This window comes from Xiphophorus maculatus, chromosome 24 (genome assembly GCF_002775205.1).
Source record: "Xiphophorus maculatus strain JP 163 A chromosome 24, X_maculatus-5.0-male, whole genome shotgun sequence".
NCBI lineage: Eukaryota > Metazoa > Chordata > Actinopteri > Cyprinodontiformes > Poeciliidae > Xiphophorus > Xiphophorus maculatus.
In genome coordinates this window covers 7,090,131-7,102,474 of record NC_036466.1, presented here as the reverse complement: position 1 = coordinate 7,102,474, position 12,344 = coordinate 7,090,131, and the positions used below count along the sequence as shown (strand labels likewise).

General features: G+C 40.6%; 1 protein-coding gene across 3 annotated transcripts; it reads left to right on the top strand.

The window, feature by feature from the left end:
- Positions 1-1,230: 1,230 nt before the first annotated feature.
- Positions 1,231-10,829, top strand: LOC111607663 (NLR family CARD domain-containing protein 3-like). 3 transcript variants are annotated; one of them, XM_023329843.1, is made up of 9 exons: positions 1,231-1,366; positions 2,811-2,991; positions 3,463-3,536; positions 4,610-6,449; positions 7,453-7,632; positions 8,613-8,786; positions 9,323-9,496; positions 10,027-10,179; positions 10,699-10,829. In XM_023329843.1, exons 2-9 carry the CDS (start codon positions 2,876-2,878, stop codon positions 10,703-10,705), a joined length of 2,718 nt encoding a protein of 905 aa, XP_023185611.1. In that variant the 5' UTR covers positions 1,231-1,366; positions 2,811-2,875; the 3' UTR covers positions 10,706-10,829. The 3 variants fall into 3 exon arrangements, with proteins under 3 accessions (XP_023185611.1, XP_023185612.1, XP_023185613.1); XM_023329844.1 differs by lacking the exon at positions 8,613-8,786; XM_023329845.1 differs by lacking the exon at positions 9,323-9,496 and having other exon boundaries at positions 1,232-1,366.
- The last annotated feature ends 1,515 nt before the right edge of the window (positions 10,830-12,344 follow it).

Here is a 12,344-nt window from a genome sequence, read left to right as displayed (position 1 = left end):
ACAGTGATTCCTTTTAAAGGACCAGTTTTAATATGATCGGCCAGAAGTTGAGCCACTAAAAGGAACAAATATGGGGAGGCGGGACAGCCTTGTCTGATTCCTCTGCAGAGGTTGAATCTAGGAGAGGAGCCGTTTCTTAATTTGATGGAGCTGTTGCTGTTTTGATATAAGGTTTTAACAACAGAAGTAAAGAATTTCCCAAACCCAAATTTATTTATACTCTGAAAAATAAACTCATGTTCGACCGTATCAAAAGCCTTATAAAAGTCTAGAAATAAAATAAAACCATTATCACAAACAAGATCAGGATAATCTAAAATATCCAAAACAAACCTTATATTATTTGTGATATGCCTATTTTTCATAAAACCGGATTGAGTTTCATCGATAATTGAATGAAGGACAGATTTTAATCTTTTAGCTACAACTAAAGCAAAAATTTTGTAATCATTGTTAAGAAGACAAATGGGACGCCAATTATCTAGAAGTAAAGGGTCTTTTCTTGGTTTTGGTATCAGAGTGGTTAAACCCTGAGTGAGGGTTGTAGGGAGCGAACAGTTTTCTATACTTTCATTAAAAACTTGCAAAAGAAAGGGAGCGAGGTCGAACAAAAAGTGTTTGTAAAACTCAGCACTCAGGCCATCAATTCCAGGGGATTTGTTCATTTTGAGATGTGAGATGGCGTCCACAATCTCTTGCAAAGAGATTGACTCTTCACAGCATACTCGTTCACTATTAAAAATTTGATTAACTGATAAATTGGTCAACAGGGCATCAGCTGAGGCCTGACAGAAGTTGGAGAGATAAAGAGTTTCATAAAAGGAACTGCAATATCTAGCTATATCATCAAGGTTATCTGTAACAACATTGTTAATCTTTAGACTGGTAATAGAATTAGTGGTTGAATTATGTTTTTCTAGATTAAAAAAATAATGAGTGTTTTGTTCTCCCTCTTCTAACCATTTTCTCCTTGATCTAATAAACGCACCTTTACTCTTATTAATGTAAAAATCATCCAATTTAAGTTGTAATTCTGTTAACTCTTGTAGTTCGAAGTCATTTAAATTAGAAGGATTCGACTGAGTGAGTTCAAATATTCTCGTTACAATTTTGGTTTCTTCATTTCTATTTGTCTTAGCCTTGTTACTACCAAATTTTCCAGATTCGAATTTAAAAAGTTCCCAATTAATACCATAAAGATTATCTGCTTGAGCTTTATAAGATGAATCAAACTTTGGCTCTAGAGGAAAACACAAGTTACGTGACTTCCTGTGAAAATAGAAACTGAAACCAACTTTGGTCTCCTTCAGATCAGCCTCCATTTTGAGCTGCAGGATGGAAATAACTTGCTGACTTGTTACTAGAGGTAAGTGTTGCCGCTCCGGGTCCCTCCGTGTCTCTCGGCTCTCTGGAGCCTTTCTAACCGATGAACCCACCGAGGCTTCCCGGGGCCTCAGTCACCTCGGCCTGGGTCGCTCGGCTCTCATAGGGCCTGGTCCCCGCAGCAGCGCTCTGTTTACTTTATTGAAGGCCTGATCTAGAAAGGAATTAGATCAAATGAAAAACTTTATTGTGAGACGTTGCTGCTTATAAAGTGATGATAAGTGAGGTTACATTATGCGACTATAAGTAACAAAAAGAGAAATATTGAACACACTATAAACACACAGCTCAGTTACTGCGCAGTTAACCTGGTGAATGATCAGCTATGATCTACCATGACAGCAGCATCTAAAGCTGATCTGTTTGTGTGGAGCAATAATGAACTTTTCAGGTTTAATCTAAATAAATTGAGAACTTAATGTAACTTTTACAGTCCATCAGTTCTTGCTGCAGCGACTCTCTCTGGTGTTTTAACCTAAAAAGCAGAACTAAAACATTGTAAACTAGTTTCTCTGCTTGTTGAAATCAGCAGGAAGTGAATCACATCACTCCGTCCCTCATCAGTCTGGGGTTCAGCAGAAACTGATGTTTCTCTTGTCTGTGGATCAGAACCGGCTTTAAGCCGTCCACAGATTTCCTCTCTTCCTCCTCACTGAGTTTGATCTTTTTCCAGGTTTTCCTCTTGTTGCTCCTTTCAGCAGGAAGAAACTCTTTGTCTCTCAAAGTTCTGCTGGAAAAATGCGTCCAGATCCAGACTGACTCTTACCTGAAAGGTTGCTGTGTTTAGCAATCAGTATCTGCAAAATCGGAATCGATCAGCCAGAAAACTGCAGTCGGTTCAACCCTAAAAATAACAAAACTTTTAAATGGAGCAATAATAATAAAATAAATAATTTCACAAACATTTTAGATCAGTTGTAACAAACTAGTTTCTAACTAAAAGAGTTGCATTAATGTGTCTCTTTATTTTGAAGTTCAATCAGATCAATAGACTAAATATGTTTCAGGCCTCGCTGAGTGTTTGGGGGCTTCATCCCCCTATTGAAGCAGCTGTTTACCCATGATTCCTTGCAGTGGGTCCAGCTGGTACCTCAGCTGGATGCTGTGGTCCCTGAAAGCTGCTTTGTGTCTCTTGAGCTGAGAGGAAATCCTGCTGAGCTGCACACAGAGGCTGACATGTTGCTGAGATCCCAGCTGGACCCGGTTCTGTCTGGAGGAGAGCTGTGGACCCGACCTGAGCTGCTGCTCCCTCAGAACCTTCTGCTCACTGACTCCCTCCATACAGAGCTACAATAGAGTCATGATGCATTCAAGTCCACTGGGAGCTAAATAAGTTCACTAGTTCATAGGAAATGTTCACTCATTCATTCAAATGATTCACTCTGATCCTCTGAACACATGATGGGAACCAGCTTTCTGCTTCACAGGACAGTTACTGGAACCGGATCACTGGACTGACTGGTTCTGGTTTCTCTCTCCAAAAGGCCAGAAGATGGAAGATCAGGACAGAGCAGAACCTTCAGGACCCATCAGTCCATCTATGAGGAGTGACCGGTCCAAACCAGATCCTTCAGACTTCAGTAATGAACCTGAACCATCAGACAGAAAGTAAGAAACCATTTTCTAACTGATTCATGTGAATCTATAGAGATAAAATCTAAAAGATATTAACTGGTTGATCTTCAGTGTTTCAATAAACAGTAACTTAATTTTCTGAGATATTAATTTAAAGTTAGTCATGAAGGATGTTGGTCAGTAAACCAGAGTTTGAATGAAAGTCTGAATGAATCAATGATGAAAATGTTTCATGAAAACAAAAACAACCAACAATGTGAGGAGCAACGACTCAGATTGTCTCTAAACCCAGTGAAGCACTGGAGCTTCCAGACTGGGAACACTGGTATCAGTCATGATACCAGATATGATACAATGAAGTACTTCAAACCAGAGATCATCAATGATCTCAGGTTCTGTTCTGACCCAGTTCTGGTCTCTAGTTTGTGGTGGACCTTCATGAACATGTTCAGCTCCAGCCTGTTGATAGTGAAATATTTCACTGATGAAGAAATGTCTTTACAGGAGGAGGAAGTGTGAAGAAAGACCCAGAACAGGAGCTGAATGGCCGACAGCCAATCAGAGCAGCTGTTCTCCAGGTGAGACTGAACTCCTCCAATCAGAGCCTCCTGTCGTCTCTGTTGGACCAGATCCACGTCTTTAGTTGAGATTTGGAAATTCAAGGTTTAAAAGTCTTTTAGTGATCAATTATTTCAGCTGGTGTAACTGGAACTTATGTGCTGGTGATGATAAAGAAAGGAGAAAAAAAGTGATGAAAATGTTTGTTAATCAGTCAATATTTTCATCACAATATTCACCAATAATATTGAGAGTTAACAGCTCCTTGATGACCTTCTATCAGATCGCTTCTTTAAACATTCAGAGATAGAAGGTAAACTTGAGAAGAACCAAACCAGAGCAGACAAGGACTGCAACAAAATAGATGCTGTGATGAAGAAGAACAGAGAGCCTGCAGATTGATGGTCAAACATCTTCAGCACATGGATGAATTGAAGGTTTCAATTAATTTCCGTTTTTGGGATTGCTTTTTCTTATATTGTGCCTCCATATCTGGCTTGTCTTTATTTATTATCGTAGCTGCTTCAGGTTTGCTTTTGTTACATTGTGCAGCCGTGTTTCCTGGCCTATTCGCTCGTCGGTTTACGGGTCAAGAGTGGCGATTTCAGCTCGACCTGACCGAGTCCTGTGAGCGTGAGATGCTGGGTGTCTGGGGTCACTCTGGAGGCTATATGTGCAGCAGCCTCTTGGTCATCCCCAAATACCTTTGCTGAGTTTTACAGGGTTAACTGGGCCACCTTTCACCTGGGATCCTATCCCAGCGCTCATCATCATCCCAGTGAGGTGGGCATGTTTTCGGGGTTGTTTCTTTTCTGTGTGTGATTTCTCAGGACTCTGTCGGTAATCGTCATTCAGTGCTTTAATCACCGCCTCTGGCGGTCATCTGGGATTCATCGAACCGTAGTTACAGTCGTGATTTTTGTTCTTCTTACCATGCAGTTTTTATAAAATTTGGACTTTTTATTTATTGATTTACTTTTTTCTCATCCATTAAAGCTGATGCACAAATTGTCTCTGAAAATATCAAAAAAATTATTGTTTTCCTTATGTTCAGCTGAAGTGTCTCCTCTCCTATCTTTGTCTCTTTCTTCAGATTTTGATATTCGGTGTCAGAGTGACCATAAAGCGTCTCTGAAGAAGAAGTTCCTGAGTCTCTCTGAAGGCGTCGCTGAACCTGGAAATCAAACCGATCTGAACCAGATCTACACAGAGCTCTACATCACAGAGGGGTTAACTAGAGAGGTCAACCAGGAACATGAGGTCAGACACATTGAAACAGCATCCAGGAAACAAGAAACAATCAGAAGAGAAGACATCTTTAAAGTCCCACCTGGAAGAGATCAACCAATCAGAACAGTGATGACCATGGGAGTGGCTGGCATTGGGAAAACACTGTTAACACAGAAGTTCACTCTGGACTGGGCTGAAGGCAAAACCAACCAGAACATTGATTTCATATTTCCATTCACTTTCAGAGAGCTGAATATGTTGAAAGAAGAAAAGTTCAGCTTATTAGGACTGATTCATACATTATTTTCTAAAACCAAAGAAATCAGCAGCTTTGAAACGTTCCAGGTTCTGTTCATCTTTGATGGTCTGGATGAAAGTCGATTTACTCTGGATTTCAAGAACAATCCGATCCTGACTGATGTTACAGAGTCCAGCTCAGTGGATGTTCTGGTGACAAACCTCATCAGGAGGAAACTGCTTCCCTCTGCTCTCCTCTGGATAACCACACGACCTGCAGCAGCCAATCAGATCCCTGCTGAGTGTGTTGACATGGCAACAGAGGTCAGAGGGTTCACTGACCCCCAGAAGGAGGAGTACTTCAGGAAGAGATTCAGAGATGATGAAGAGAAGGCCAGCAGGATCATCTCCCACATCCAGAAATCAAAAAGTCTCCACATCATGTGTCACATCCCAGTTTTCTGCTGGATCACTGCTAAAGTTCTGGAGGATGTGATGAAGACCAGAGAGGGAGGAAAACTGCCAAAGACTCTGACTGAGATGTACATAGCATTCCTGGAGGTTAACTTCGCAATCAAGAAGGAAAAGTATGATGGAGGAAAAAAGACAAGATCAATCTGGAGTCCAGAGAACAAGAAGCTGATTGAGTCTCTAGGAAAACTGGCTTTTGAGCAGCTGCTGGAGGGAAACCTGATCTTCTATGACGAAGAGCTCGAAAAGTGCGGCATCAACATCAAAGATGCTGCGTTGTTCTCAGGAGTGTTCACTGAAATGTTTAAAAGAGAGAGAGGGACGTGCGACATCTCCGTCTACTCCTTTGTTCATCTGAGCATCCAGGAGTTTCTGGCTGCAGTCTACATGCTCCACTGTTTCACCAGCAGGAAGTCAGAGGTGATCAAGACGTTTCTGGGAGAAAAATACAGAGAAACATCTCTAGATGAGTTCATGAAGAAAGTCATGAAGAAATCCCTCAGCAGTAAAAATGGCCACCTGGACCTGTTTGTCCGCTTCCTTCATGGTCTCACTGTGGAGTCCAACCAGAGACTCTTAGAAGATCTGCTGGGTCAGACAGAGAACAGTCCAGAAACCATCCAGAGAATCATCACCAACCTGAAGGAGATGAACACTGATAGAATCTCTACTGACAGAATAATCACCAACCCGAAGAAGATGAACACTAAAATAATCTCTCTTTTCCAAGATATAATGAACACTGATAGAATCTCTCCTGGCAGAAGCATCAACATCTTCTACTGTCTGGTGGAGATGAACGACGTCTCATTTTATCAGGAGATCCAACGGCTGCTGGATTCAGGGAAGGAGCTCTCAGAGACTGACTGTTCAGCTCTGGCCTTCATGCTGCAGATGTCAGAGGTTCTGGATGAGTTGGACCTGGAGAAGTACAACACATCAGAATCAGGACGACTGAGACTGCTTCCAGCTGTGAGGAACTGCAGAAAGGCTCGGTGAGTCCAGATGTTTTCATTGTGTGAATGCTGATTCAGCTCTATTGTCCTCCTGTTTCTTCTTCTTCTTCAAGTTGCTTCTGGATGTTTTTGGTCTTTAACTTCTTCCTTCATCCTCTGGACTATTTCAGCCATTCAACCATCTAAACATTCAGCTCATCCAGGACAGCTGCAGCTTCTGGTTTTAGACATTTTGATCATTTTAAAAATATTTATCTTTTTATCAGTTTTCGTGTTTAAATGAATAGAAAACCCTGAACTCTAAATGTGGTGATTGTTGTCTGGCTCCAGAAAAAGTCCTAGTTTCTGTCAGATCCTCCCAAAGCTCTGAGAACTCTGCTTCCAGAGCTGGAACCATTTTCCTCATCAACTCTTCATCTGCAGCTTTTGTTGAAGCTGTTAGCCATGAAGACCTGGAGAGACATGAGCTTCAACTCTTTAGACATCCCAGCCTCTTCTAGTTACTGGAGAACTTTCACTGCTTCACCATGAAAAATGCTGCTGGACCCAAATGCTCTGTTTTGGTCTTCAGCTCTTTAAGAGTTTAGCAACAATTTCTTCTAACATCCAAACCTTTGTTCCTCTGAGCCAAGCGGTCTAGTCCAAGTCCGAGCTGTGAGCAGTTCCTCCTCCTCTCCATCATCTCCAGTAGTTTCCTTCATCAGCTCAGTCAGCCTCTTCATCAGCTGCTTCAGCTCCTTTGAGGCTCTGATGCTGCAGCTCCATCAGATGCTGCAGAGAAAACTGAACTTTCCTTCACAGATGATAGAAGATCTTCAACATCTGACTGCAGCTGAAGGTCTGAGGACATGAAGCCTGGACCAGAACCAGAACCAGAACCTGGACTTTAACCAGGAACTGCACAGATTCTCTGTGGGGTCAAACTCAGTAAATTGAAGATCAGATGTTGATCAGATGATGACATCACTGTTATCATATTTTAGTCTGTTTATGTTCCAGATTGATTTCATTAGAACTGAATTTATTTCTTCTCTAATCACAGACTTGGTGGCTGTTGGCTCCGAAAGGCTGAATATGAAGTTTTGGCCTCGGCTCTGAAGTCCAACCCAGATCTGACTGAACTGGAAATAAGTGAGATCCACATAAATGGAGGTAGAGACTCTGATCTGAAGCCTCTGGTTGAGATCCTGGAGAGTTCAGTCAGTAAAGTGAAGAATCTGAGGTTTGTTTTCTTTATTTATACAATAAAATCATTCATTTATACTTTAAACATTAGTTTAATTAATGCTTTTATTCTAATATATTTTATTTTAAAACAACCTGTTTAAATATCAGAATAAAATCTCTAAAACTTTTTACCTTATATATTATTTTTTTCTAATTTCAGACTTTGAGATTATTGAACTTTGTTTTTCAGTTTTTACTTTAAAATGTTTTGACTGATGAACAAAATGAGTAAAATAATTCAAATGATGTAAATTAATGATGGAGATGTTTCAGTTTGGTAAAGATTCAGATTGTTTTATTTCTCATTTCTGATTCTCATCTTTACATCCAGAATGAAATGTTGTTCCTCCAGAGTCGAGCCACAAACACTGACAAGTTCAAATCATCATTAATGACCAAATCTAAGAAATGACTGATTGTAGAAAAGCAAATCTAGATGAAATGAATGAAAGTGAGGTTTGCAGCAGCAGCAGGTTCCTCAGCTTTGTCCTGAAGCTGTGGTTCTGTTGGACCGGGTCAGAGAGGAACCGTCCTCTTCAGTCTGACAGCTGTCAGTCGGTTGGAGCCTCGTCTCTGTGATGATGCTTCATCAGGTCACGTCTCCTTAGGAAATAATGGCCTCCATTGGCTTTCAGCAGCTTTAATAAGAACCCAAGGCCATTAATGAAGAAACTGAGTGGTTCTGATCCAGTTACCAAGTCGGGTCTCCAGCTGATGATCAGGAACCAGCAGAAATAGCTCAACTCATCCAGGCTGATAGAAAACTTTGAGTTTCTTTATTGATCAAATGTTCTGGTTCTGCTGGTTTGGACTCTTTAAACCAGTTTGACTGGATCAGATGTTAGAATCAGTTCATCATGTTTCTTTTACATTCAGGGAAATTAATTTTCTACATTTTTATTATTTATTTGTTCATATTTCAGTTTTAACCTGCATCCTGTTGGCTTCAGCTCACATCTTTTATTCTTTATTCAGATTGAATGAATGCAGTTTGTCAGAGACCAGCTGGACTTCTCTGTTCTCAGCTCTGAAGTCCAAACCGACCCATCTGACAAGACTGGACCTGAGCAGATCCAACCTGGAAGATTCTGTAGTGAAGGAGCTCTGTGGTTTTCTACAGACTGAAGGCTGCAGACTGGAGACATTGATGTATGTAATTATATAATTATTGATATTTCTGTGAATAATTATATATAATTGATCATAAATCAAATTAATTTCTTCTGTTCTAATAAATATTTTCTGAGTTTGTTCCTGGACTTGGATCCAGAGTTTAATTTAGTCCCTCTGTGTAACTGAGTTGGACCTGCTGATCTGAGGTCAGAACAGGACAGCATTCGGACCCCCAGTGTGTAGAAATCCCCCTCATGTGAAGCAGGTCAAAGGTCATTCAACCCAGTCTAGAAAAGTGAATTCCTGGAATCTGACAGGAACTAATCAATAATCAATGATTGATGCTTCAACACTTTGATCAGAACCTGGAATGATTTTACTGACTAAAATCCTCCAACACAACATGACCCAGTACCAGGTTCTGGTTCTGGTTCTGGTTCTGAAGTCAGCAGGTCTTTATTGAAGCAGCAGCTTGTTGGCATTAATATTGATGAGAATCTTTAACTGGTTCTGTTGGACTGGTTAACCTGCATCCTGTTGGCTTCAGCTCACATCTTTTATTCTTTATTCAGATTGTTTGACTGCAGTTTGTCAGAGACCAGCAGGACTTCTCTGTTCTCAGCTCTGAAGTCCAACCCGACCCATCTGACAGAACTGGACCTGTACAGAACCAACCTGCAAGGTTCTAGAGTGAAGGAGCTCTGTGGTTTTCTACAGACTGAAGGCTGCAGACTGGAGACATTGATGTATGTAATTATATAATTATTGATATTTCTGTGAATAATTAGATATAATTGATCATAAATCAAATTAATTTCTTCTGTTCTAATAAATATTTTCTGAGTTTGTTCCTGGACTTGGATCCAGAGTTTAATTTAGTCCCTCTGTGTAACTGAGTTGGACCTGCTGATCTGAGGTCATAACAGGAAAGCATTCGGACCCCCAGTGTGTAGAAACCCCCCTCATGTGAAGCAGGTCAAAGGTCATTCAACCCAGTCTAGAAAAGTGAATTCCTGGAATCTGACAGGAACTAATCAATAATCAATGATTGATGCTTCAACACTTTGATCAGAACCTGGAATGATTTCACTGACTAAAATCCTCCAACACAACATGACCCAGTACCTGGTTCTGGTTCTGGTTCTGAAGTCAGCAGGTCTTTATTGAAGCAGCAGCTTGTTGGCATTAATATTGATGAGAATCTTTAACTGGTTCTGTTGGACTGGTTAACCTGCATCCTGTTGGCTTCAGCTCACATCTTTTATTCTTTATTCAGATTGAATTACTGCAGTTTGTCAAAGATCAGCTGTGATTATTTGGCCTCAACTCTGAAGTCCAACCCGACCCGTCTGACAGACCTGAACCTGAGAGGAAACGACCTGAAGTATTCAGATGTTCAGCAGCTGAAGGATCTTGTAAAGATTTTAATGTAAGTAAATGTTTGTAGTGAGTCCAGCTGCTGTCAGCATATTGAACTAAACCCAGTTAGCATCAAAGCAAAGATCCAGTGTTCCCAGTAAAGCTGCAGCTTCTCAGTGGGAGGAGAATGGTTCAGGCTTCCTGATTGAACACAGAGACAGCAATCAGCCAATCAGAGGAGCAGCAGCTTGCTGTGTTCCTGCGTTTGTGTTGGTGTGAAGATGAGTGTTGTTGCTGTGTCCATGTCTCCAGGAAGTCCAGCTGGACTCCAGCGTCCAGCCGTCCAACATGTCTAGAGACAGTGGTCCTCATCCATCAAACTGTGGCAGCAGCAGATCTGATCTCAGATCTGTTTGTTCTCTCAGTTCAACAGGAAACAACTGATCGGGTGCATCTTGGTCACAGCTCTGAGATCAGTCTGACTGCAGTCTGGAAACCATCTAGTGGATGTGCTGCGTCACTGACTGCTGCTGGAGAGAGGCTGGAAACACTCACTGATCTGCTCTCTCCTTCCTTCTTCTCTTTGCAGAATCTGATCTCTGTGAAGTAGAGAATGGTCTCAGTGTCCTGCTGATCCTCAGAGGTTGAAGCTGCAGCAGTTTGAGTCTAAAGAGACTCTGACTGGATCATGATGATGACCTCTGACCTCCAAGGTTTTCCTCCTGTTTATTTTCTCATGTCTGTCATTTAGTGTCTGATATTGTTTGTCTCTTTGGATCAATAAAGATCCAATTCAAACTGGGCTCCATTTAGAGGCTTCATGGAGTTTTGATCTGAACTGGATTCAACTGGAAAGTTGATCTTTTTTCTCTGATTCATTTTCATCCTGGAACCAAAAATGGTCTGAGAATGGAAACATGGGAATCATTTTCAGTTCAGCTTTGAAGCCATGAAAGACACTTCAAACCTCTTTTCTCTGCTGCTTCTTCCTTCTGCTGACATGAAAATGTTCCTCAAAGCTCCACAGATAAAAAGATGCTTTACTGGAAACTGCAGAGAAACTTCAGCTTCCAGCAGAGAAACCAGTTTAACCAGTTTAGAACTGGATGTCCTACAGAAACTCTAATCTTAGAGCAGTTTTCAGGAACATGTGGAACCTGGAAAAAAAAAGATTTTATATATTTTATGTTCATTGTAAAAGCTAAATCTTGAAGTTTTACGTCATCATTGATTCTCAGCTTTAATTTCTCTCAGTTTGTTTTGGTTTTTACTTTTTTAACTCCATATTTCATGTTTTGAGTTTTCTAGAGAACTTCAGGCTCTTTACTGTGATTTTACTGATTTATTCAAACCTCAGAGAATCACTGGGATAATGTGCTGATTGGTTCATGTTTGATTTTCATAATTCTTCTAATGCAATGTGGGTTGCTGGATGTTTAACGACCAAATAAAGTTTTTAAAAAATCTTTGTGTATTTTTTATGCAGCTGACTGTGTACACATATAATAACTAAACCTTCATTTTAATCCTCCATGCCATTATTGCTGTATTATAAGTTTTCACATTTAGTTTCACAGCTTAAATTAGAAAAAGCAGAAACATCTCAAGTTGATTTCAGCTTTAAGCTACTAATTTAGCCAGCAGTTTATTTTTGCAGTATTCAGACTGAAGATGTTTTTTTAATAAAACAGATGAGAACCAATCTTTTCAATCAAAACTCGATTAATTAAATCAGCTATTGAATTAGAATAATAACTTGTATAAAACTGCCATTTCTGTCTGGTTAATGGTGCAGCAGATCCTGCAGGGGGCGCTCTGGGGCCTCAGTGTTCAGGTCGGTTACAGTCTCATCTCCCAGACTCCTGAATCTTCTGGTTCCTTCCTGAAATTATTTCCTGCAATAAAATGTTGGTTGGAAATGAGCAGAAAACTGAGAAAAACCTGAAAAAGTTCAAATCTGACCTAAAGTTTTACAGCTCAACTTATACAAAGGAAAACATGAAAATAAAGGTGTTTATTGTCACCTGGAAGGAGGCGGAGCCTCAGCTGGGTCAGGGGGCGGAGCCTCAGCTGGGTCAGCTCTAGTCATGTTTGGATCAGAACCGGTTCAGACTCCATGCAGCAGCAGAGCAGAGTCTGTATATTTTTGTTATTTAATAAATTATCTTAAGAAAACGCAATTGATAGAAATGATATAAGGTTTCGTCATTTTTCTTTTTTGGGGGGGGGGTTGGG